Raw genomic sequence first — 27,295 nt, 5'->3', positions numbered from 1 at the left:
GAATCCTGACTGTGGGAGGGAGGGAGGGAGGTGGAGCTCGTCCTGCAGTTGGGATGTGGCTGTGAGTGGGGGTGTGGCTGCCAGTGGGGAGGAACTCAGATGTGGGGAGCTGAGTATATCTTTCTCTTTCGGAGTATGGCCTAAAATCAGGGGGGTCTTCCAGGAGTTCTGGTGAGGCCTACAGAGAAGGGGCAGGAAGGACCCTCAGAGGTGGGCTGTGGGTGGGGGCAGCAGAGCGATGCATTGCCCAGGGCACAGTGGCGCCTTCTGGGGTTGGGGAGCCATTCTTTGCCCTGGGTTAGATCTGCTGTGTCCCCTCTCCCTGTCCCCACCATGCTGAGCCTTGAAGCTTCCTGCCACTTGCACCCGATGTGTGGAGACTGTGACTTTGGCCTGAACCAAATCGGGGGACTCGTCAGCCTTCCTGTAGATCTTTGTGGAGAGGAAAGAAGGTGGGGCCTCCACCCGCGGGGAGCATGTGCTGGAACAGAAACTGGATTGTTAGATGTTTTGTTCACTGTCAAGAAAGGCTGTAAATCAGCAGAAGCAAACCCCAGAAGGCGACTCGGAGCTGCAGATCACGCGTTTACTCAGCCGCACACTGTGCTCTGTGGCCAAGCGGATCTTCGGGAAAACCTCGCTTTCGTCAGGTCCCTCCTGGCTCCAGAACCTACAATGGCTCTTTCTTGCCCATCTCATCAAAAATTCTCCTGGTGCCACTTTTCAGGAACTTGGACAAAGTGGCTTTGCCTATCTTCACATTTTTTCCCCCTCGGCCATAGAATCCTCCACTACCTCTGGGTTCCAGAGCAGGGGGCTCTTAACCTTCCTGACTGAGCCAGGGTGAGAAATACCTCCCTTTACTCTGTGTGGTAAACACTGGAGTTCTCTCTTCTTTTTAAATCTCTTCTGTTTTGTTTTAAAAAGTGCAGGTCATGACCCACGAAATTGATTTCATGAAGGACTAGTGAGTCGTGGCCCACAGTTTGGAACGTAGAGCCGATTTAACACAGGACTAATCGTGGAGACCCAGGGACCACGGAGGAGACTGCAGAGCTGGTGCAGATGCCTCTGGGACAGCCACATCATGGGAAAAACCGACTCGTCAAATCTGACAAAAAACTGGTCAAAAACATTCTAGAGCAGTGGGCTCCCAGTTTTTTTGATGGCACACCCCATCAGTGAAAAATGTTTGAGTGTGCAGTTCCGATGTGTGTTCAGTTATTTTTTAACCAATCAATGTATTATGTGAGTGTATAAAACATATATTGCAAATATAAATCATAAAAGGATGAGCTAAAGATGAAAGAGATGAAAGATGTCATATTTCAAATGACGTGCTCATCACAATGGCTTCATTCTATTTTCAGCAAAGATCTGAAGGCAAAACACACACAAACGACAAAGTTCATGGTTATCAGCAGTGGTTGTAAATCTATTTTCAAATTCTTTTAGCAACGTGAGATGTTTTTCTGGTTGACTTCTTGCCTGATTTGGAAGACACTGCTTTGCATCACACCCTCTCCCCTCAACGATGCCCTTCCTTTCCTGTCAAAACCAGGTACTCTGTGAGCACCTCCCTTCGCTGCCTCCATCCACCAGAAATCTGGAGAGAGTCATCTGAGACCTCCCTTTTCTTGTCCCCCTCAACCTTCATTTACCATAGTCTGGTAAACAGGGGGTCAGCTCTTCCCACGTTCTCCTTGGATGGCCAGGTCTTGTCACCTCGCTGCATGGCCTTCATTCCCTTCACCTGGCTGCGCTCAGCCCTCAAGCTCCAGCATTAAGGTCACTTCCTCAGAGGCACCTTCTCTGACCGCTGCCCAGCACACTTTCTGAGGTACCTGGGACTTTTTACCCAGGGACTTATAACAATTTTATTTTTTTTCTTATTTATGTTTCAGTTTATTTACAGTTATATGGCCCTCTGGCATCTAGACTGTGAGCTCCTTCAAGGCAGGGACCATGCGCGCACGGGCGTGTGTGTGTGTGTGTGTGTGTGTGTCTAGCACCTAGGTAATACAGTCTCAATAATTATTAATACAACAACCCTATGGGGTAGTAGCAAATGTTATCCCTGTTTTACAGATGAGGAAATGGAAAGACAAAGGGTTAATTGCTGAAGGTCGTCTGGTGATAAATGGGGGTACTGGTCTCAGACCCAGGTCTTTCAGACTGCAGTGCGTACACACCACTGCTCTTGGTTGTTCACTTGCAACCTGCGCAGGCTAAGGGCTGACTTTGAGTCCCACCGTCCTTGCTGGTGCCCCACCAGCCCTCTACAGTGATTCTCCTTGTCTTGAACTGGCTTCATTAGTACATTGGGTCTCCGTGTAACAACATCTACCCTGTGCTGTTCTGGATAACACCATCGTTTTCCCAGACGATTCCATGTCCCGAAATCTTACCCACCTAAGCTAGATTGTAAAAAGAGGTCCCGCGTTGACTCATCCTCCTCTTGAATTCCTCGAAGAGGACCTGGGGACACCACATACTGAGTAAATAGTTATCGATTAGTTGCCGATCATCAGGAGCGTGGCAAAGATTTTATCTGACTCTCAAGTTATAGCCCATCTTCCCACATACCTGCCAAAAGCAAGGCCGTGCCTTGGATCCAGAGGAGTTTTAACTGTTCCAATTTGCAGTTGTTGGCTTTCTTCCTGGTGGATCTCAACTTCTGGCTGAGACCCAGGAATTCAAGGGTCTTCAGTTCCATGAGTAATTTCATGAGTTGCTGATGGCTAATTAGGGGTGATTATAGTTAAGAGGCTTTACTTTCTTAATAACCTTCAGAAAGGGCCGGTGGTAACTTTTGAAATCTTGATTATTTTCTCCTGTGAATGGAATTTTCTGGTTCCCATGACTGTCTTTTCTTACATCCTTGTAACTTGTCTTCCCATTCTCCCTTCCTAGTGAGAAGGAAATGTGATGTCCTGGGAAGAATTTGGAAGCCAATGATTTTGGAAAGCTCTGGCTTTATTAGAGGGGACCCCTGGGCACACCCAGAAACCGTGCTTATTTGTTTGTCTTCCTCAGAAAGGGGGTGCAGGAGGAGAGGAGGCTGGACTATGGTTTTGCTTCCCAAGTTCCATCGCATTGCAGCCAAACCTGAGGCTGTTCATAGACTTTGAGACTGTCGGGTCCCTTGACAACGCTTAGAAACTCTGTTCAGTGAGGGCTTCTGAATAAAGCAGTATTTGTGGGTGAGGGGGTGTTACCTTCCTGTTGTTCCTGTGATAACATTTTTAGGTGTTGCTTCACCTCTTCTTGCGTGAGCAGCATCAGAGCTACTGTTGCCTGAGTGTCACTCTCTACCAGGCACTGGGCTTGTGTCTGCTCTTTGAACTGTCGTAGCTCTTGCAGTAGTTCACTAGTCAGTCTTTTGAAAGCTTTATCGAAATGTAATTCACATAACATACTTTGCCAGTTTCAAAGTTTACAATTCGATGGCTTTTAGTATATTCACAGTGTTGTGCAACCATCACCACAATCTAATATTAGAACGTTTTTGTCACCCCAGGAGGAAACCTTGTACCCTGGCGTGAGCCCCTCCCCACCCCACCCCCAGACCACAGCAACTACTGATGTACTTTGTGTCTCTGTAGATTTGCTTATGCTGGATAGCTCTTGTAAATGGAATCATGCAATATGACCTTTGTGGCTGGTCTGCTCTGCTATCTTTCTGCTCTGCTATCCTATCTTTCACATAGGATAATATTTTCAAGGTTCATCTATGTTGTAGCATGGGTTGGTACATCATTTCTTTGTATTGTTAGTATTTTTACCCACTTCTGAGGTTAATGCTGGTCCCCCAGTTCTGCCCTTGCTATCCACCTCTCACTCAAAGGAAACGGCTGTGTTGAGGAGCCAAACACAAGAAGAGCAGCAGTGCATTGGGGCAACCAAGACACAGAGGCAAAATGACTTTCCTATGGCTAAGTAACTTGTAATAGATGGGGCTAAATTTCCAGTGTAGGTTTGCCTAATGCCAGCTTGGCCATGAGCTCAGAGTCTGAAGTGTCAACTAATGGTTATTGGCACCAATTCAGCGCCAACAGTAATCCCCAATTTGGGGTGCCGTGAAAAAGGGAACTTTATTCAGTGCAAAACACCATGGCTGTGAGGCAACCCTAGGGCCAGGCCCTCTCTGGCTGGACAGCTCTGCTCTGCTCCTCCCTGGTCTGCTCTGCTCCTTGCCAGTATGCCTTGCTCTGCTATGTTTCGTACCAGTCAACTCACAGTGGCCTGTGCTGGTTGGCTCCACTGTGTTCCAGGGAGACATCTTTGGTGTTTCAGCTCAGCCAGGGAAAGACAGTATTCAGTCTTCAGTGGAAAGACAGTGCACCCCCAGAGCCAGGGGGCAGTTGGCTTATATAGACAGAAGTCCCGACCCTGGTTTCTGATTGGTCTGTCCTCATGCAATGAGGACTGCATCCTCACAGTGTGGTTGGCACTGCTCTGTTGGTTGGAGCTGCACAGCTCCGACTGGATGGGGAACGCATCAAGTAGTATTGTTGAAATGGGACTCAAAGAACTCTTTATGAGGGCTGGTTCAGATGGCAGAAACACAGTGTGGGCAGGCAGTTCAGGGCAGGCTTTTTTCTCCCTGGAATGCAGCTAGCGTGAGAGGCCCCTGTGTAGAAATCGCTGATAGGCTTTGGTGGGGTTTTTTGGTTTGTTTTTTGTTTTAAATTTAAATCCCATTAACCACCAGGAGCCTTTCTTAGTAGGCATTTTCCTTTTCAGGGTCCACGGAGATAATCATTGATAGTTATTTATTGAACATCTGTAGATCAGTCACAGTGCTGAGTGTTCTGTAAATCTGGTACCAAATGTTCATATGCCATCTAACTTCAGATGGAAAATCTGGTAACTATAACTGGCCAGTGGAATTTTTGTTCTCATGTCTTCCACTTGCTCACTTCTGGTTTCATTGGCCTACTTAGGCTATAGAATCATAGCCTGTACAATCTTCCTGAGCACCACACTAAAAATAGCATTGTTGTTCCTTCCATAGGAGTTTGAACACCACTCCCACCTGTAGGAAATTGGCCCCATCTCCCAGAAGCCTTTGCTTTTCCCCTGGACCACAGCATCATGTTTCCCCATTTCATGGGGTCTCTCAGGTAAGTGGAGAACCTCTTCCGAACAGATTTTTGATATTTTACTTTTAGTCGATAGTTTCTTATAGCAACTAGCTTTGAGGGTCTGCATCTCACTGGTATTTCTGATATCCCATGTACACATTTCTGATAAGTGGGTTGTTTGGAAGGGTGGCTGAGGCCGAGGGAGCTGTGTGCTGGGGTGAGAGGTGCTTGCATTGAGGTCCAAGTAGCTCGAATTCTAAGCCGTATCCTGTCATTTTTTAATGAAAAAAATTTAAATTTCAGATATTTTTTAATAAAGGTGTTACTGGATCAGTGGATATATATATCATGGGTGCATAATAAAATTACCTGAAGAGCTTGAAAAATATTGTCTTCTGTTTGCATCTCCTCAGATTTTGACTTAATTGGTCTAGATTATTTAAAAGGTGACATCTCTAGTCCCTTCTGCTCACAACATCTATGACCTTCCCCTACATTTTTGTCTTTGATCCCGACATCCACCATGAGAGGTAAGCGGAACAAGCACTGGTATCTCTCATTGGTAGAACAGAAACCAGGGCTGGAAGCCCTTCACTCCTGTGTGCCACAGTCCCTCAGAGCAGTCGGAAGGCAGGCCCTGTGCCGGGAACTGCTGGCCCTGCCATCAAGGCCATTTCCAAACTTTAAGTTAATAAACCCTTTTAAAAAAGTCTTCAATCAGGACTTCTGGCCAAGATGGAGGCATAGGTAGACACACTGTGCCTCCTCACACAACCAAAAGAAGGACAACAACAATTTAAAAACAAAAAAACAACTGACAAAATCAAACTGTATGTCAGTCCGATAACCAAGGAGTTAAAGAAGAGACAGCCATCCAGACCAGTAGGAGGAGCGGAGACGGGTGGCCGGTGGAGAGGACTCACGGCCTGGCAGCAGTGGGCGGACTGGGTGAGGCGGCAGATTGTGGGCTGGGAGGTCCCACATTCGGGTGCAGATAAGCTGGGAGGAACACCTGGGGAGTGAGACAGACCTCGAAACCGCGTCCCCAGCACAGGGAAATAAAGCCTCAAACCACTGATTGAAAACACCTATGGGGGTTGAGGCAGCAGTGGGAGAAACTCCCAGACTTATAGGAAAGTTTGTCAGAGAGACTCACAGGGTCCTAGAATGTACACAAGCCCACCCATCCGGGAACCAGCACCAGAAGGGCCCAATTTGCTTGTGGGAAGTGGGAAAAGTGACTGAAAACCTGCAGGGAGCAAAGCAAGTGGCACTGTTCCCTCTCTGACCCCTTCCCCATATACAGTGTCATAACACTGTGACGTGGGTTGCCCTGCCCTGGTGAACAACTAAGGCTCTGCCCCTTACATGTAGCAGGAGCACTAAAACCAAAAAAGAAAAAAAAAAGGTGGCCCAAATGAAAGAAGAGATCTAAGCTCCACAAAAAATGCAACTAAGTGACAAAGAGACAGCCAACCTATCAGATGCACAGTTCAAAATACTGGTAATCAGGATGCTCACAGGATTGGCTGAATTTGGGTGCAAATTACATGAAAAAATGAAGGCTATGAAAAGTGAAATAAAGGAAAATGTCAGGAACCAATAGTGATGGGAAGGAAACTGGGACTCTAATCAATGGTGTGGACCAGAAGGAAGAACGAAACATCCAACCAGAAAAGAATGAAGAAACAAGAATTCAAAAAACATGAGAAGCTTAGGAACCTCCAGGACATCTTTAAATGTTCCAACATCTGAATTATAGGGTTGCCAGAAGGAGAAGAGGAAGAGCAAGTAATTGAAAGCTTATTAGAACAAATAATGAAGGGAAACTTCCCCAATCTTGCAAAGGAAATAGACTTCCAGGAAATCCAGGAAGCTCAGAGAGTCCCAAAGAAGTTGGACCCAAGGAGGAACACACCAAGGCATATCATAATTACATTATCCAAGATTAAAATGAAGGAGAGAATCCTAGAAGCAGCAAGAGATAAGGGGACAGTCACCTACAAAGGAGTTCCCATTAGACTGTCAGCGGATTTCTCAAAAGAGACCTTACAGGCAAGAAGGGGCTGGAAAGAAGTATTCCAAGTCATGAAAGGCAAGGACCTACATCCAAGATTTCTGTATCCAGCAAAGCTTTCATTTAAAATGGAAGAGCAGATAAAGTACTTCTCAGATAAGGCCAAGTTCAAGGAGTTCATCATCACAAAGTCCTCATTATATGAAATGTTAAAGGGACTTATCTAAGAAAAAGAAGATAAAAAGCATGTACAGTGCAAGGACAGCAAACTCACAATTATTAACAACCACACCTAAAACAAAAATAGAAGCAAACTAAGCAAACAACTAGAACAGGAACAGAACCACAGAAGTGGAGATCACATGGAGGGTTATCAACAGGGCAGTGGGAGGGGGAGAGAGGGAGAAGAGGTACAGAGAATAAGTAGCATAGATGGTAGGTAGAAAATAGGCAGGGAGAGGTTAAGAATAGCATGGGAAATGTAGAAGCTAAAGAACTTGTGACACATGGACATGAACTAAAGGGGGGAATGTGGGTGGGAGAGGGTGTGCAGGGTAGAGGGGAATGAAGGGGGGAAATGGGATAACTGTAATAGCATAATCAAAATATATTTTTTAAAAAGTCTTCAATCAAAATTCTATGTAAAATCTCAATATTTAAAATAGCCAATGGAAGTATTTTCTTATTAAGATAAATTTATTTTACATGTTCAACTTTTTCGTATTTACACATTATGAGAATCCGTTTGGATAAACACCAAAATTTGAAATCAGGATGTATGGCTGGTAGCTGGTACATCAGCCTCAGCATCTGGTTGATTTCACACTTGTTCTAGCTGCATAGTAGTATGAAAATCTTGATCTGTACAGGTAAGTAATTGCAATGAGTAACAGGTTTTTGATGAAACTCATCTTGCAATCTCAGGATACTCTTTAAATTAATTGATTGGGCATCTAAAAAGAAGGGAAGGACATCCTTCCATTTCAAAGCTGAATCCCTAAGGAGGTTCTGCAGTCTACCCCCAATAACTATATGTTAGCCCAAATGCCCAGAGCTTACGACAAAAAGTAAAACAGTCTATGATATGTTATTATGGTGGTGCCAGTTACGATTGCCCAACCAGGGCTCCAGCATTGGTCAGGCAGATGCCCTTAGGCGTCTTCAGGAGTTCTTGGTGGCCTCACCTCCAAGCTGTGCATTATTTCAGAGAAATTGCTCACAGACTCGAAATGAGGATGGGAGGAGTTGAAAGCTAGACGTCACCTTGCTACCCTTATGGCAGAACTCTGGAAGTCTGGAACGGCCTCTACCACTAGGGCCCCTCTAAGGGCAAGTTCTGGAAGGGCTTCTCAGCAGGACCCTTCCCCCAGAGCCCTGCTGTGAGGCCTGGGATTCTTTGGGGGAGCTCAGCCGAGATTTCCACCAGCTCTCCTTCCTAAGCCCAGGACTCAAACTATTTTGCATTCTGTTTCTGGAGCCATGTAAACTGAAAGAGCAAAACTAAAACAAAAACAAACCTACAGTGTTTTGTTTAAATGCTTTTCAAAATGTTCTGGGGAAAGGGGCTCTGGTTACCTGGAGAGTCAGAGGTCTCTGATAAAATTGGTAGATGGGAAACACACCTCTTAAGGGCTTTTTAATATTTCTCAGGGCAACCAAAAGGCACCCAGATCCACTGGAGAATCGCTGAAGAATTTCTCCACCTATAGAGAAAACAGGTTAAAATTAGAAGTCAGCTGCCAAGAAAATCCCTGAGAGGAAAAACCATTTAAGGGGATTCACAATTCTGATATGCAGAGATTTAGTTTAAAAATCCCGGCTCAGTCTTTGCCAAGCCACAGAAAAGCAGAAAGCCAGCTTCTTCATTGAAAGAGACAGAGCAGCCCTGAGCAGTAATGTAGCAAGGGCATCTCTGCCTTGCTCAGAGTGTGCCATCAGAAAGAATCCCAGTAAACCCAGCAGCAGAAGAGTCATAAGATTTCGACTCTTTGTGGAAATGGTTAGAGGCTGTCACAGAATCCTGGGTGAGCTCTGGAGACTGGGCAAAGTGCATGGTAAGTAAAGTCCTTTTGAACCGCAGGGTCAGTCAAGGCCACATTAAGGAAGTTCGTCACCTGGTCACCTGTTCCAAGTCTTTAGAAGAAGAGGTACTAAGGGATGGAGTGTTTATATTTCTGAAGCCTTGTTCCAAATTGTGCAGCTTGTTTTGTATGCACAGCTACGTCTTTATGTGTTTGTTCAGTGACCAAGTGAAAGGAAACACCGCCCCCCGCAGAAGCACTGCACCGAGCAGTGGCGGCTGCCTCCCGGGCGCCGCCTGCACAGCCGCCTCGGGGCCAGTGCTCCTGCTCAGGTCTCTCTGCCTTCACCTCGTGCAGGGCTTCAGTGTGATGACTGCATTGCATGTCTGAAATGCAAGCAGGGAAGAAAGTAAAACTACTGGAAATACCAAGTAGTTGGTGAAGTGGGCAGGAAATGAGGTTGATTCAGTGATTCTCCTTTTGAATGGTAGTCTTTGAAGAAACGCAGATGTAATTAGAGAGATTACAAGGATAGATGGTGATTTTTATAGATTTTATAGAGAGTTCTGGATCATTTTAAGCATTTTACAGATTGATGGCCCTAGGTCAAGTGTCTGGTTTTAGTCTGCTGAAACTTAGAGGCCTTTCTTTTCCTTGACATACGTTTCAGTGAGTAATATTACTGTAATGCCTGTCAGCTACTTTGCTTAGAAATACAGCCGAAAGGGACTGAGGAAATGAGAAGGAGAAAGGGGGCTGGTTGTTCTTCGGGCAACCGAGAAAGATCCTGAATACAGAAAGAAGAGAGAAATGGGCGAAGAAAATGTGTGTGTGAGAGAGAGAGAGAGAGAACGGCCCGAGCAGTGATATTTCAGGTACAACTGAACAGTGAAAACTGAGATTCCCACAGAGGTAAAGAGACATGTGATAACTGGGAAGGACCGGGGGTGGGGGGGCGTCAATCAGCGCCCCTGTGCCAATCACCAAGAAATGGGGTGGAGAATGAGACAGGATGGGGAGGAATATGAGGAAGAAGAGGAGGAGCAGGACAGAGGCAGGAGGAGGAGGGTAATATGTATTGAGCCCCATGGTGTTAATAGGCAGGAACAGTTGGTAGAGCTGCCTCTGAACCACTACCCAGTCGATGCTTAACAAATACTTGTTGAATTTTGAATGAACAAATTAATAATTATCTTTTATGTACAAGAAGTAGAAAATTTTTCTTTCCTGATCAGGATCATTAGTTAATTACCGATTGGGTTAAAGCAGAAAATCACACAAATGACACACACACACACACACACACACACACACACACACACACCTTTAACAGTTCTTAACATAAAACACATGTACATTCACTCACAAAGTTTTGGATGTGAGGCCAAGTCCTTTTTTTAGCATGAACCCCTGATTGTCTTTCTTGCACAAACCGCACCCATGGCATTATCTAGGGTTTCCATTTGGGTTTCTTTAAAGTCGAGTGAGAATTGAAAGATATTTGCAGAGCAATCTGAGTACAGAGTGGTTGTGGAGTTTTATGGTTTTGCCCCTGATCATTTACAGCTGTCTCATCCACACCTAATTTGCCAGCAAGTTTTTTTCTTGGCTGCTTTTCTTTATTGCATCTCTCCGAAGCATTCAGCTTCTTTTGGTAGAAACAACGAACAACTACTCTCTATTTCTGTGCCCTGTTTCATGGGTCTGTGTATTATTTGAATAAGTTATGTAATTAGAAAGCAACGGGCACAAGCAGGTTCGAGACCACGGTTTGCTCTGCAGCAATACAAGTCGTCTGGTGGGAGTGGGACACCAGTGGACCAGGGAGAACCAGCTGGAGTGTTTTGTGGGAAGCCCGGTAGGAGCCATCTGAACGGTAGGCATAGAAGCTAGGAGGAAATAAAGCTGCTTTTTGGCGGACTGCCCTGGCAAACCCCGTCCTATAAACTGATGGCAGCATTCAGACAGCATTGATTTTTCCTTATGCCTGGCACAGCCCTGCACCTGGACCATGTCCTCATCACTCAGGACTTGACTCTGGGATTTGCTAGAACATTCTGTACCCACGTGTTCAGTGGAGTCAAGGTGTGATCACTGGGCTGCATGCTCCCTGTTCCTTAAGGGCCCAAGTAGGTTTACGGGCTTCTGGGTAACACTGACCTCCTGGGGTCAGAGCCAATGACTCCGATTTATAGAAATCCTCCTTTTGGGATTGGTTGTTTTCCTTTTCCCTCTTCTCTTTGTACAACAGAACTCTGGGGTGCACTTAGAAAACACACATTCATTGAAAAGTCAGTCACAGCAGCACTTGCATTTCTTTAGTGGCTGATACTTCCTTCCTCCATCTCCTTCTTTCTCTCTTCATTCTGTCCTTCTACTCATTGATCCACTTGCTATTTATTAGCCCCGAGTGTGGACTGAGTTGATTGTTCTGCTAGCTGCAAAGATCTACCAGAAGCCGTTTTCTCAAGAGCAGAGGGATTTCCTGAAGACGCTGTGTCTTAAAAAGCAGCCCAGAAAACACAGAGGGCTGCAAGAGCGGAGAACCTGGAAATGAGCAGTGAAAACCAGTGTGCCATTAGAATAGGTGTCCTGAAGTCCATGCTCTAAAGCAGAAACATTTACCCCACAGAAGCCAGGCAGCCCTTTCCCCAGAGCCTGTATGGTCTTGGTTTGGCCGCCACTTGCTTGTCTGGAGGTTTCCGAGGCCAAGGCCAACCTGAAGGGAGCTAATTAAGAGGATACAGGCTCATCCACGGTACAGGAGGCAATGCCTGAGGGCAGGAAAGTGACAGCAAAGGGCCCGCAGAATTCGGAAAGCCCCAGGCTCTGGGCTCCCAACCCGCAGTGCTTCGAGGCCACCTGCCGCCTTATGCTGCACAGACATCCACACGGGTGACCCTGAGCCATCTGAGAAAGGTTGCTTAAGCTCAGTGCATTTTATGTAAGAAAGAGGAGGGAATACATAGAATGGTTTTTTTTTTTAAGGTTGAGGTTTACATGGTTAGCTTCAATTATTTTAAGAGTTCTAATGTTCTCCAGTGAGGTTGGATAAACGAGGTTTTATTGCATCCACTTATTTTCTGATTATTTTTGCAAGCAGTGACAGAGAGTAAAACAAAATGTGTGAAGCCGCAGCCTCATAAGACTGGGGGAGAAAATGGATGTGATCGGATGCAAATGCTTGGTTTAAAGGTGCGTTGTTTCCTAAGGAGGCCCCAGAGTGCAGTGGTTTCGGGTCCAGGCCAAGGGTCTGCCTTCTGGCACGGGAACTAGACTTTTCTGCTCCGTGGGAGTGTGTGCCCTTCAGTAAGTGGCAGCCTCTCTGAGCCTCAATTCACTCACCTGAAAAATGTGTGTAATAAATGTGTCTGATAGTTGTGAATTAAATGAGATAATACTTTTAAGCACTGACATTGATGGTAACCATCACATCTTCGTTGACTCATGTCATTTGTAACCCACCTCCATCTCTTGCTTTCTTTACTCTTAACTGCCGTCTGAGGAAGGCAGAGGATTGAGCTGAACACGTAAAATGCATGCCTAGCAACACGTTTGATCTCCAGAGTGCAGTAGATGCAGATTTCACTTCAAGCGCTAAGATTTTGGCTATCTTTTGCTAAGGTTGGAATAGTTTTGTTAGTGGTCAGGTTGCTCCCAGAATAGAATATCTCTTGGGTTGTATTAACTGAAGAAGAAAAGAAGTTTTTTTTCTGTTTCCTTGTTTTGTTACTTGATCTGCTCAAGGGGTGTTCAGTCCACTGAGGTGCACAGCCCCGCCCCCCTGGAGTTGAGGGGGTGAGGTGGGGGTGGGGTGGGCAGGACAGACACAGGAGTCCCGAGCCCCAGTTCCCGGATGGAGGTCTGGTGCCGAATTTCAGTGAGCGTTACTTCCTACATGAGGAAATGAGATGATGGCGTGTTTAAATTCTAGAACAGCGCTGGGGAAGTGGCATAACTTTTTTTTCTCCTTTTCTGGTTGGTGTGAAATGGTGGGTTGTTGCTCCTGCAAGGTGAATCGGAAAGTCGTGGTAGGAATGTGGCTTCCCCCGCTGCTTGGAGGGGACTGCGATTTGTTTGCCAAAGGCCCTGGTAGCCTTCAATCTGTCAAAACATTGCAAGCTGGGAGCACTTTGCCAAAGCAAACTATCGAAGTGAAATAGCACACGAGGTGCACACACAGACACACACATGTTCTCACAGTCCCTGAACATTAATTTCAAATTGGGTCAGAAGGAACAAGGATTTGGGCTAGGTTGTCAGTGTTTTGAAGAGCTGTGGGCACAGCTACAGCCTACCAATTAGATAGGCATGTGTGAGCAGGGTGGGGTATCCCAAAACAGAGTCTGCTGAGCAGGGGTGGGAGACTTCCAGCCCTTGGCAGAGTTTCCACTGGCCCCTGGGGTTATATATTGCTCTAGCTGCTGTTATTGCAGCCAAAGAATAATTTCCCCTCTGAGGGAATTCATTCTATCCCATTCAGAGCAGAGCCCACTTAATAACTAAGATTTTACTTCGGAATGGATGTTACGGGTTGCCCCTATGCATTGAGGCCTCACCGGGGCCCAGCTAGACAAAGAAAAGAAGCACCTGAACATCCAAGTACAACTTGTGTTGCATTTCTGCAACACAGGCACCAACAAGCCTTTGCTGCCGTACCTTGTGTCAGTCCTGCGAGGACAATTTTGGAGGCATCACCTAGAAATGCAAAAATGCTACTGATTTTTATACGTCTTTCATGGGAGGATTTTTTAAAAGCTTCCCAAGTTACACCAGACAGTTTTGAATGTGGCAACTCACAGTGTTTCCATTGATCTTGACATTTTAAAGGTTGTCAAGATGATGTCGCATCATTCATTATTAATTCAGTGCATTGAGTTCTTATTGTGTAACAGACACACTGTTAGATTTTGGGGGATAGAGTAGAGACCAAACAAACTCTCTGGTCTCGGGGAGCTTATATTCTAGTGGGTGGAGGGAACACTTTACATGAATAAAGACATAGTCTGTGAGATAGTATAGTGCTTTGGAGAAAAATACAGTGTGGTCTGGGACAGGGAGTGCTGCTTTTCACAGGGTCGCGGAAGTCTCGGGGAGAAGGGACAGCACTGGGCAGACGACCGAAGGAGGTGAGGCAACAAGCTGTAGGAATTCCTGGGAGCAGAGGTGACCGGGCAACCTGGAAGGCAGGTCCTTGGAGACAGAGAAAACCTTAGACTCTTCCCCTCTCCAGTTCATTGCCCCCCCCCCGCCCCCAAGTTCCCCTGCAAGTTTGGAAGTGCAGCCTGGGGTGAGAAGTTATGCAGAATTGCTCCTGGTTGCGGTACAGATGTGTGGCTTAGGTGTCTGCCAAGGACTTGGAGGGCTGAGGTCTAACGCATTTATGGAGCTGCCACTTGTTTTTTTAACAAAACCACAGCTGTTTTTTTTTTAATGAGTAAACAGTGCCAGGATGTGTTACAAATGATTCAGATTTGTAGGCGTGGCTTGTAATGTGCCTCCTCGCACATTCACTCATTTGAGGTCAGCAGGGCAGTTGATCTTTCCATTTTACAGATGAGGAAACTGCAGCACGGAGGTGATTTACGCAAGGTCACATCACTGAGGAACATACACGTGTGAGCCCGGATGCACATGTTACTGGTCTCAGTAAGGACACAACCAGAAAAAGCTGTGCTTTCCAGCGTCATGGTCACACCCGCTCTTTCCAGTGCTGCTGCCCCATTGCTGGGGGCACGTCCATTTTCAGTCCGCATAGGCCCTTCTCTTTGGAATGTGTGCATGTGGACACCCTTGGTCCTCTGCACTGGGGCCTCAGCTGCAGCTCGAAGACAAAAGCAGAAAAGATGCGTTGAACAACACCTGGTTACCTGTGCCTTCACCCTGCTCTTTGTCGCAGCAGTCTCTAAGCAGTCTGCCCCTGTCCACTCTGTGTGGTCTATTAGGGCAGGGCTCATTTACATACAGATGAGGGTTAGCATGGAATTTAGGATTGTTGGAGATCCCAGGAGTCCTTTCTACCTCCATGAGCTCTAACCCAGGTTCAGACAGGTTTTCTTCCTCATCTCCACCTCCACGCAGAGAGTTTTCTTTTGGCAGGTAGCATTCTTTTTAATCGCTCAGTTATGTTGGAGACTTCAACAAGGTTGAGAACCATTGGTTGCCTCACTTCTGCCCTCAGGGTTAAACCCTAGAAAGGATTCAGGGCTGCTAAGTAGGGCCAGAGGCTTTTTGCAGGGGTACTTAGAACGGTGCCATTGAGGGTTTGAAATCAAGGGATTTGGGGCAACTTACTTGACAATACTTGTCTCCTGTGACTGACTGTGCCACTGTTTTCACCTGTGTCATCGCCAATGATCCTCGCAGAAGATGAGCACATTGAGGCGCGGAGACACCAGCCTTCCCAGGATCCCCCAGATGGGAAGGGTGGAGTTGGGATTCTAGCCGAGCTGTGTTTGAGTCCAACGCTTCACGCTCTCCCAGCACACCCTGCTGTCTCAGGGCCAGCTGGCTCTGATGACTACACCTTCCCTTTATTTGATGACAAGCCCTCATCAGGGCTGGTGACAGTGGGGCTTAACACAGCTAATCCCGCCCGAGGAGAACATATGTAACACCAGTGGGCCCAGCCCTGGTAGAGGAAGTACCCAGGAAAGCCTGGGGGTGGGAGAGGAGCTTCCCCGGCCAGGCTCCCAGCCCTGACCTTACCAGCTCCCCAAGGGCCAAGCACGCACTGGCACTGACTCCGTGCCAGAAATGGCACGTGATCTCATCCCGTCCTCCCCAGACCTCAGGGCCAGGTTTTGTTGCTTTCCCCTTTTACGAGGAAGGAGACAGGTTTCAAAGAGGTTAACTGTTCTGACCTGGAACCCCCCTCTGGGAAATGGTATCACTGGGTTTGATTCCAGGTCTTTCCCCTGCTATGGTCCTGCCCCTGGCTCTGCTGCCTCCCCTCCATGGGCTGCCCTTTGCGTCTTCACTGGGTCACATTCCCAGGCCCCAGGTTGGACTGGTGTCTCCCTTCTAACAACAAGATGGACAGGCTGCCTTCTGCAGGTGCTGCTGCCTGGAACATACTCACATCACAGTCCTGCCTTTTGCTGTTTTTCCTTCTCAGTGTCCTGGGTTCCCTGCTGCTGCTTGGATTCCAGCTCGGCTGCCCACATCCATCCACTGAGCACAGAAAGGTAAGCCATGGCCATTCTAGGGCTTTCCTACTCTGCACAGGGCACTGGGCTCACTCCAGTTGCTGCCCTGCGTTTTGTCCTATTTGGAGGTGAGTAGCTGCTAATTCTGAGAGGAAGCATCATTTATAGAATGTTCACCTGTCCCCTGAACCCTCCTAAGTCCTTGGAACTTGAAATGAAGCTGGTGCCTAGAGTCGGTCTCTGATCAGAGGCAGTACTGGCTGTGCAGCCCATGTCCCTTAGAATGGGGCAGGTCAGGAGGGGTCAGCGAGAAGACCACATACCGAGGGTAGTGGAGCAGCAGCATGGAGCTTATACCCTCTGGGGGCACCTTCACGGTCAAGAGGTGATTAGAGAGAGGGCTGTGGCTGTGGCTATAGAAGAGCTCCCCTCGAGGGGAGCCACGAGCTTTGATAGAGGACACAGCCTCTGCCCACCCGAGGCCAGGCAGGGAGAAAGCAGGGAAGTAAGGACCCAGCCCTGTCTTTCCTCTTCTCTCTGTCTTTTGCATGGACCCCCTTTAGCTGAACCCAACCAAAGACAGAAGACAGAAAGCCACTGATGCACTCCTCGAAGGCCGGTCTCCTGGGCCGCAGAGCTGGGCGGAAAAGAGTGGACAGAACAGCTGGAGGGGCAAATGGACAGTTTCTTGTCCACTTCCCTTCAGGCTCTGTGTGTTTCATAGGAAAACTGTTCACTCTTGCCTAGACAAGCTTAGTGCTGACCTGCAACAGAGCAGGTGTGTGATGCATGCTTCCCTAGAAGTGGGTGCATGATGTGACTCTGAGAAGGTCCCTAAAGTCCCTTTGTGACATCTAGGAATGCCTCATGTCTACATGGAACAAAATGCAGACCCTTCTCAGAGGAAGAATGGGTCAGCTGTGTGTATCTCAGTGTGACTGCACTGGCTGGAGCCTTCCCTGAGAAAAGGTTTTCAAGGGGAAGTCCAGGAGAGGAGGGAGCTGAGGAGGAGAGAGTGTGTGCACAGGTTTGCCTAGATGTGGCCCTTCTTGGGACAAGCTCTTGATATTCCTGTCTGATTGGTCTAATTTCTTTTGGGCCCAGGGATTATGTTCTGGATTCGTCTTTCAAGGCCAGATGTAAACCTGGGTTGTGCTGTATTGTATGCCCCACGCACATGTCAGCTCCTTGAAAGTGGAGTCTGGCCTGTCTTGTTTACTGTCCTATTTTTAGCTTCTGGGATATTGCAGGCTCAACAGGATGCTTGTTGAATGACTGAATGAATGGAAAACCTGGCCAAGGTCTAAACGCCATGTTGGAAATTCACACTCCTCACTCCCATCCCATTGGATTATGGGCAGAGATTATGTCATGGAGTGAGTGTGTTGCATTCACCAACTGCGAGAACAAATGTCGGAGACTTTTGGGGTTCCAAAGATGTTACTTTATTGGCCAAGTTTAACCTGCGCAGGGGCGAACTCTCCAAAGTGTCCGGAGACACAGTGCCCGCAAGGGCTGCAAATGAGAGTCGCGCCAAACGCTTACAGGCTTAGGGTTTTAAGGAGGCGCGCAAGCAAGCTGGATACAGAAGCAGATGTGGCGGTTAGCGGTTGGCTCAGGGGCACAATAGGGTTACTGATTATTGGTGAGTTAACTCGTGCACTGGCTCGTGCTCCTTTACTTGATTGGTCAGTTGAGCTCGTGCACAGGGGCAAAATTTCCCTCCCTAGTGACTGTCCAGATGGCTATCTGCCTGACTAACCTTTGCTCTTAACCCACATCCTGGAACACACCCTGCTCTTTGGGCATGTCCCGGAGCCTCTTTGCGTTAGTTAGTAAAACACCTTTTGCTTCCTTACAGCTATGTTCTGTCTAGTTCCCCTTGCCCTCAACAAGTGGAATTGGTGCCCTTATTGGAATCCTGAGCAGACTTGCTCTTCTGCCTTGAGAGGACACCATGAGAAGTCTGCAGCCCAGAAGCCACCACGCTGGCACCCTGGTCTCTGACTTTCAGCCTCAAGAACTGTGAGGAATACATTGTGCTGTTTATAAAGCACCCAGTCTTTGACACTTTTTAAAAAACTGGGTAATGAGAAAGGCTGGTAAAGTTTTGAGGTTGCATGTTGAAAAAAAGCTTACATGGCCGTGAATGTTCTTTTAAAGGCAATTCTGATGTGAGCTGAGGAAGAACAGAAAAGCACTGTAGAGAAAGCCTCAGTCCTCTTAGAGAAGACTGGAGTGATTCAGACAGAAGAGGAGTAGAGATAGATATAAGTGCTAGGTGTCACTCTGATGAGGTCTGAGATGGAAAGGAGCAACGTGTTATTGGAAACTGGAAAATATTGCTGCGTGTACTGGCCATGCTTGTCATGAAGGGGCAAGAGTTTGCCTGAACCGTGTTTGTGTTCTAGGGTTGTATGGAAGCTAGAACTTGCAAGTGATGAAATTAGAGACTTAGCTGAAGCCAGTCTAAGCAAAGTATTAAAGCGGTGGCCTGGTTTCTCTTGACTGCTTGTAGTAAAATGCAAGAAGAGAGAAATGACTTCAAGATGGAATTGTGAATTGGAAGGTAAGCAGAACACAGAGCTTAATGATTTGGAAAATTCTCAGCTTCTTCATATTGAAAAGAATGAGAAAGCCTGTTCAGGAAAGATGAGGGTGTTGCCAAGAGACCGTTGGATAAGGAGATTAGTCAGCCCTCTTGACAGAAGCCAGGAGCCATTGTTCAAGACAATGGGAGAGTGCAAAGGAGGGGCGCCTGGCGTCTTCTGGATCTGGTTCACCTCTGCGCCACCCTACTTGGGGGTCTCCCCTCCCCTGCAGTCTGGCACTGAACAACTCAGCTGTCCAGGTGCTGCTCAAAGGCTGGAGGAGTTGTGGGCTGTACCCAGCAGAGCCTTGGGAGCATGGCCGCCTCCACCTAGATTTCAAAAACCAAGGCCTCTCAGCACAGCTGTGGCCCCAGCACCTCAATCCTAGAGAGCCATGGGGGGCAGGGGATAGGGCTGCCCAAAGATATGGGGCAGGGCAGCCTGGAGCCTTGGGGCCCCAACCCTGTCCAGCAGAGCTGGGCCAGGACCACTGCCCCGGTGGGCCTGGACGGCAGAGCATCAAGCCGGGGAGGATTATTCTTGAACCTTAAGGTCTAATGGAATTTGCTCCACTGGGTTTTAGACTTTCTCAGAACCTGTCTTCCCTTTCTTCTTTCATCTTTCTCTCATTGAATGGGGAATGTTAGTCCTGTGCCTGACCACCACTGTAGTTTGGAAGCATGTAACGTATTTGATCTCATAGGTTCACAGCCGGGAGCAGTTTGCCTCAGGGTGAACCAGACCTTGAGGGTTACCCATATCTCACTTACCAGACACCAGCTCCGCAGGTCGCTTAATCTCAAACATCCCGGCCTTCAGGACTGTGAGAATGAATTTATGTGGTTCATAAGTCACCCAGTCTATGGCATTTTTGTTATAGCAGCTGGACTCTCTTCTGTTTTCATTGAGAATGAATTTATGTGGTTCATAAGTCACCCAGTCTATGGCATTTTTGTTATAGCAGCTGGACTCTCTTCTGTTTTCATTAAGTTGTATTATTTCTGACTGGTTGGAATTATCACCACTATTCATCTTCATAGTCAAATCAATCTACCAGTGTTCTTTTGCAGTTGTTGCTCAAGTAGACTATCATAACTGAAAATATTTTGTAAATGATCAATTTACTTTGCTATCTTAATTTTCCAACTTAGCCTTAATTATATGTGTGTGTGTGTATGTATTGCTCTCATCATGCTGAAAGTATTTCTTCTGAGAAAAGAAGAAAAATGGTTTATGGGTTACTTTAGAATGTTGAATTTAAAATTGACCAAAAAGTATTATATCTTGGTATGTGATACTTATCAAAATATTAATAAGAAATTTGAGGTTGAAATTTTTTCTAAATTATTTATAGATTCTTTTTTTTTGGAGTACATACATTTTAGGACAGTTCTGAAACATAATTACGTATGTGCATTTTGGCTGCCAGGATCGTTATTGTCCTTCACCTTAGAGAATAAAGGATTCAGTACTTTCTCCAGTGGTACTTCAGTACTTTCTTCTTGATGTTTTATTGGAGCTTTGTGGAGTTGTGGCTGTCATCTTGCTTGGTTAGATACTCAAAATTCTTGCAAAACTTACTTCTGTTTGTTACAGGAAATGTAGAAAATAATGAAAAACTAGAAGAAGAAAAAAACTCCTTTGTAGGGCAGGAGAAGCAGTAGTATCATGTATTTACTTCTGCAGCATAAGAAATAAGGTGATACTTATTAAAACAGCATCATTTTGTAACATTTTTCTTGCTGTTGTTCAAGTATAGTTTTCTGCCTTTTCCCAACACCCCAGCCCTTCCCACCTTCCTCCTCTGTTCCCACCCACCCCCTTGTTATTTTGCATGTGCCCTTTATACTTATTCCTGCAAACCCTTCACCCTTTTCCCCTGTAATTTCTTCTTTTCTCTCCTCTGGTCACTGTTGGCCTGTTCTCAATTTTAGTGTCTTTGGTTACATTTTGCTTGCTTGTTCATTTTGTTGATTAGGTTCCTGTTAAAAGTGAGATCATATGGTATTTGTTTTTCACTGCCTGGCTTATTTCACTTAGCATAATTCTCTCCATTTCCATCCATGCTGTCACAAAGGGTAGAAGCTCCTTCTCTTTTTGCTGCATAGAATTCCATTGTGTAAATGTACCATAGTTTTTGGATCCATTCATTTACTGATGGGCACCTAGGCTGCTTCCCGCACTTGGCTGTTGTAAATTGTGCTGCTGTGAACATTGGGGTGCATAGATTCTTTTGGATCGGTGTTTCAGGGCTTTTAGGGTATAATCCCAGCAGTGGTATTGCTGGGTCAAGAGGCAGTTCCATTTTTAGTTTTCTGAGAAAATTCCATACAGTTTTCCACAATGGCTGCACGAATCTGCAATCCCACCAACAGTGTACTAGGGTCCCCTTTTCTCCACAACCTCTCCAACACTTGTTTGTTGCTTTGTTTATGATGGCCATTCTGACCAGTGTGAAGTGGTATCTCATTGTGGTTTTAATTTGCATCTCTCTGATGGCTAGTGATGCTGGGCATCTTTTCATATGTCTCTGGATCTTCTGTATGTCCTCCTTGGAGAAGTGTTTGTTCAAGTCCTTTGCCCACTTTTTAATCGGGTTACTTGTTTTCTTAGAGTGGAGTCATGTGAATTCTTTATATATTTTGGAGCTGAAGCCCTTGTCTGAGGTATCATTGGCAAAATATAGGTTCTCTTTTCATTTTAATGCTGTTTTCTTTAGCCATGCAGAAGCTTTTTATTTTGATGAGATCACATTTGTTTATTCTTTTCTTTATGTCCCTGGCTTTAGGGAACATATCAGTGAGAATATAGCTGTGTGGAATATCTGAGATTTTCCTGCCTATGTTCTCATCTAGGACTTTAATGGTGTTACGACTTATATTTAAATCTTTTATCCACCTTGAATTTATTTTTGTGTATGGTGTAAGTTGGTGCTCAAGTTTCATTTTTTGCATGTAGCTGTCCAGCTTTCCCAACACCATTTGTTGAAGAGGATATTTTTACTCCATTTTATGCTGCTGCCCGCTTTGTCTAATATTAATTGACCATAGAGACATGGGTTTATTTCTGGGCTCTCTGTTCTTTTTTTTAATTTTTATTTATTTATCTATTTTTAGAGTGGAAGGGAAGAAGGAGAGAAATATCAATTTATGGTTGCCTCTCGTGAGTTCCCTGCTGGGAACTGGCCTGCAACCCAGGCATGTGCCCTGACTGGGAATCGAACTGCGATCGCGTGGTTTGCAGGCCCGCGCTCAATCCACTGAGCTACACCAGCCAGGGCTGGGCTCTCTGTTCTGTTCCCTTGGTCTATGTGTCTGTTCTTATGCCAGTACCAGGCTAAAACAGCCTCAGTTGTAGTAAGTGTCGGGTTAGACACTTTTAGTAGTGTCAAACATTTCTTTCTTTTAAAATCCAGGTCATTTGTGAATATCATAGGCTTTCTGGGCTACAGAGTCTCTGTCACAACTACTCAACTTTGCTTTCATAGCACTAGGGGAGCCATAGATAGTACATGAATGAATTTTCATGAATCTGTTCCAATAAAACTTTATTTGGGAAAGTAGGCAGTAAGCCAGATTTTGCCCATGGCCCACAGTTTGCCAACCACTGTTCTGAAGTCAGGTTAGAGAGGCGTTAACTGCAAATGTACATGCTTCAGAGTTTGAACTAGAAACTTATCTCCTCCTGGGACTTTAAGGACCACAAAGGATTTGAGGAAAAAAAGTATATTTTTTTGGTTAAAGCACAAGAATTATGATAGCTATCAAATTATTTTTATTACTTAGATAAATCATAATTGAATTCTTGCTGACCCATTGTTTTGTGGCAAAACAGAAAGCAGCAAAAAAAAAATTAGAAAAATGTTTATGGTAAATTCTTAAGGGACAGCATTACTAATTTGTGTATATTGTTGTTTAGTATGTATATGAAAATGAGCCACTAAAAGACATCTTTTTTCCTTGCTTATTACAATAGCACGTCCAACGTTAGGATATGGAAGCATTTCTACAGTGTAAATTATTCTGAGGAAGAGGCAATTTGTAAATGCTGTCAAGTAAATTTTCCATTTCTAAATGCCACTCGGGTGACTGGTACGTGTCTGTAAAAACTGTCCCATAATAATGCAGGAAAGATGGCCATGTTGGAGACTGTGGGGGTCCTCCTGCTCCTGCCACAGGCACAGTGTTGCCAAGGACCTCTACCCTCTGCCCTCCGTAGTTACTTACCGACACTCAGCAAATGACTGTATTTTTAAAACTCATGTGGCTTCATTTGCACATAAAGAAACGGCAAGGGCAGTAAAAAAACCTGAGCAAGACTTTCATAAAAAACATAAATTATTAACAAGGGGAAATATGTTGATTGTAGAAAGCTTTTAAGTAATGAGACTGTTACAGTGTCTGCCCAACAGACATTCATAAGCCAGTTGCTTTACAATTCATAATGTGTGTGGTCAGCATCACCCATGTGGGAAAGAATCATGAAATACTTTTATTTTCATCACAACTGCCCAGTGTGCTTTTCTTATGTTTACTTGTTATTATGCAAGATTATTATAGAGAGTCTAGAAAATGATGGAAAACTAGAAGAAGGAAATAAAAACTTACTCCTAGGGCCACCAGCCAAAGCGTAGTGCTCTTCAACCTGTGATTTATAGAAACTTTCAAACACAAAGAACAGGCACTTCAAAATGAAGGGTGAAGCAAAAATTTGTCTTGCTACCTGATTACAAGTCACAATGTAAACACCAGGGGACCTTGAAATGGGGTTAGAACCTACTGTTACTGCGGCAGGGTGTGCAGCTAGCAACTTCACATCCCCTCTTGACAATGTTGTACAGTTGGATATTGAACAGAAAGCCTGGGGAAGGGCAAAAAGAAGTTCTAGGCTACATAAAACTTCTCATATTATTGCTGCTGTATTCAGGAAGAAGAAAAAACAGTCATGCTTTTAGAAGAAAACATGAGAATGTCTTTATGATTTAGAGTAGGCAAGGATTTCTTAAACAGGACACTAAGAGAACTAACCATAAATGAATTGGACTATATTCAAATTGAGGGCTTTTGTTTATCAAAATATACCATAAGAGTGAAAAGATACTTCACAGGTGGGGTGAAGGTATTTACAGGAAAATATTTGATAAAAGATTTATGTTCAGAATATATAAAAATGCCCCCGCTAATCATTAAGAACAAGTTAAACAGTCCAGTTTTAAAGTGGGCAAAAGACTGGAATAGACGCTTCATGTAAGGTGATATTCTAATGGCCAATAAGCACGTGGGAAGGTGCCCGATCAAAATTGTTACACCTTAGAGAAACACAGATTAAAACGAGACACCACCAGGATGGCTTGAACTGCATAATATTGACAGTATCAAGTGCTGATGGGGGTGCAGAGCAACTGGAACTTTCATATATCGATTGTGGAGGTTTAAAATAATGAACTTGTGGAAAGTTGGCAAGGTATCTTAAAGCTAAATATCTGCCTGTTTGATGACCTATCTCTTCTCCTAGGTATTTTACCCAAGATAAATGAATGCATATAGTCACCAAAACACATGCTTAAAGATGTTCATAGCAGTTTCATTTCCAGTAACTCAAAATTAGAAATAATCCAAAGTCTATCAATAAGAAAATGTCTAAATTTAGTATATACAGGCAAGATAACACTAAACAACAACTGAAAAAAATTGACTTCTGTTTCTAATCAAGACGGAATGACGGGGATTGGATTTACCTTCTGGACCAAACAAAGAGTAAAATGGGCAAGATGGAGGAGCAGGGACCAGATTTCCCTTTACTGTTTCACCTGAAACAGCCAGGCTGGACCAAAAGTGGACAACCTGTACGAAAAAATGCTTTCCAAAACCTTGATATCTGTCAATAAAATGATCCCTCAGAGATGGGAAACAAATGAGTTGAACCCTACAATTTTCCCAGCTAACTGCTTTCAGAGAATTTTCTACCCTTTGAATAGGAGGAGGAAATGGAATCCAGTCAGAACCTGTTGGAGTCCTTGAGTTAAGGAAATGGACTGGAAAGTCCATTAAAACCAAGGTGGTGAGTCTGCAGAACGGAGTGTGAAAGAGGAGAGAGCTGCACAGGGAGGTGACTCTAGGGATCTGCAGGGATACAGTGCGTTACTGATCAGTGCATACATGTGAGGAAACAACACAGGGCCAGAAAAGAATTCTCCAGAAGGGCTCAAGCAAAAAGTGTCTAGTACTCATGCAGCACTGGACACAGTGACTCTTTACAGCAGCCAGACTTTAAAAACTCATCCACAATCCATGGCCATTGGAGGGAATACTCAGGAAAGTCTTGCCTTACTACTAGGGGAATAATGGACCCTAAACTGTGAATTGTTTTGGACTTAACTAACAAATCATAAAAGACCTACTGGAAAGGATCAGACTGTTACTAAATAACCATCCTAGCACAAAGCTCATGCATACAGGAATATTAAGTTATTGCACACCCAAAAAGGTAAAATTCAAGATGTCTGGTAGTTGAGTTAAAAATTTCAGGCATACACAGAGGCAGAAAAGTATTAGCATTATTCCTCATAAGAGGAGAATAATCAACCAGTTGAAACCAACTCAGAACTGACAAAGATTTAGAATTTGAAAATACAGATTTAAAAGTTATTAAAAACTGTATCCCATATATTAAAAATTTAGTAGAAGAATGGAAAATATATTTAAAAAACACCTTCATCAAGCTTCTCAAGATGCAAATGACAAGGTTTGAAATGAAAAATACACTGGGTCTGATTAATTGCAGATTAGAGAGGGCAGAAGAAAAGATAAATGAACTTGAAGATTTAACATTAGGAACTTTCCAAAATGAAACACAGAATGAAAAAAATAATTTGAAAGAATGAAAAATAGCATCAGTGAGCTCTGGGACAGCTTCAGGTGGGTTATATATGTGTAACTGGTGTACCAAAAGCAAAGAAGTGGGGAAGGGGTACCATAAAAAGTATTTGAAAAGTGTTGTTAGTTGCCCTGGCTGGTGTGACTCAGTGGATTGAGCATCCGCCTGCAAACCAAAAGGTTGCTGGTTCGATTCCTGGTCAGGGAACATGCCTCGGTTGTAGGCTGGGACCCCAGTAGGGGGTGTGTGAAAGGGATTCAATTAATGTATCTCACACATTGATGTTTCTCTCCCTCTCTTTTCCCTTCTCTCTTTAAAAATGAATAAATAAAATCTTTGAAAAATATTATTAGAAAGTGTTACAAATGTTGAGAACTATGAACCCAAGAATATCGATGAATTCCAGCACTAGGAATATGAAGAATATGGCACCAAGTCATATCATATTCAAATTGCTCAAAACCAATGATAAAGAGAAAAAATTTACACCCCTGAGAAAAAAATATATATTGCATACACAGAAACAAAGATAAGGATGACAGCATCTTTCTTGGCTCCTATTTCTCATGCAAATGAAGTAATAACTTAAAGTATGATAGAATGAAACTTTCAACCTAGAATTCATGCCCAGAAAAATAATAAAGACATTTTTAAATTTTCAAATGCTACTCTATGTTTACCATAAGAACCATTAAAGGAAATTCTTTAGGGAGAAGGCAATGATATTAGATGGAGATATGGATCTATACAAAGGAATAAAGTGCTCCAGAAATAATAGCTATATGAGTAAATATGTAAGGTTTAAAAATTATTTGAATCTCTTTTAAAGATTGAATCTTTAAATAAACATAGTACTAATGTGTTGTGGGGTTTATAACATAAACTGTATGACAACAATAGTAAAAATGCCAGAAGAAGATAAATGATAACATTATGAGGTTCTTATAGTATATGTAAAATGGTATCATATTAGTTGAAAGAAGACTATGATGAGATGTATACTCTAAACTTTAAAACAACCATTAAAGTAGCAAAACAAATAATTTAAAAAAATCTTTACTGTATATTTTTTCCATTATCATATAGTCCCCTGACACCTGCTCTCCCAGCCATCACCACACTTTGTCCATGTCCATGAGTCCTCTTTCCTTTTTGCTCAATCCTTCCACCCCCTAACTTCCTGCTCCCCACAGTTTTAGTTCACAAGCTAAAACAGGAAAAAATAAAATCATAACAATATTCAAATAATTTTAAAGAAGACAGAAACTTAGGAAAAGAGATCAAATAACAGATGGTACACCTAGAAAACAAATGACAAGATGGTAGACTTAGATATAATTACATTAATAGCAAAATACTTCAATTAAAAGGCAGAGATTGAAAAAAAAGCAAGGATGATAGCCAGCAAATAATCTAATTGAAGCCACTAGCAACATTGGGTCCCATTTGATAGAGAGTCTTTGGGGTAATTGATTTTCAAGTCTTTTGTTCCCTTATTACTTGTAGAAACCAAAAGCAGAGTGAGAAACCATGTTTCTGCATAATGAATAAAAAT

General features: G+C 44.4%; 1 protein-coding gene across 1 annotated transcript in view; it reads left to right on the top strand.

Annotated features, from left to right (window-relative positions):
- THSD4 (thrombospondin type 1 domain containing 4) overlaps positions 1 to 27,295 on the top strand; it is a 593,206-nt gene that overhangs the window by 21,762 nt on the left and 544,149 nt on the right. The window contains exons 2-3 of the mRNA XM_037047150.1: positions 5,018 to 5,126; positions 16,243 to 16,312. Coding sequence (XP_036903045.1) covers positions 5,098 to 5,126; positions 16,243 to 16,312 — 99 coding nt within the window. The 5' untranslated portion in view covers positions 5,018 to 5,097. The remainder of the gene's footprint in view (positions 1 to 5,017; positions 5,127 to 16,242; positions 16,313 to 27,295) is intronic.

The sequence above is a fragment of the Sturnira hondurensis genome, unplaced genomic scaffold (assembly GCF_014824575.4).
Source record: "Sturnira hondurensis isolate 20B ecotype Veracruz unplaced genomic scaffold, ASM1482457v3 Scaffold0005329, whole genome shotgun sequence".
Lineage (NCBI taxonomy): Eukaryota > Metazoa > Chordata > Mammalia > Chiroptera > Phyllostomidae > Sturnira > Sturnira hondurensis.
The sequence above is the reverse complement of the archived record's forward strand: the minus strand, read 5'-3'. Positions and strand labels throughout refer to the sequence as shown.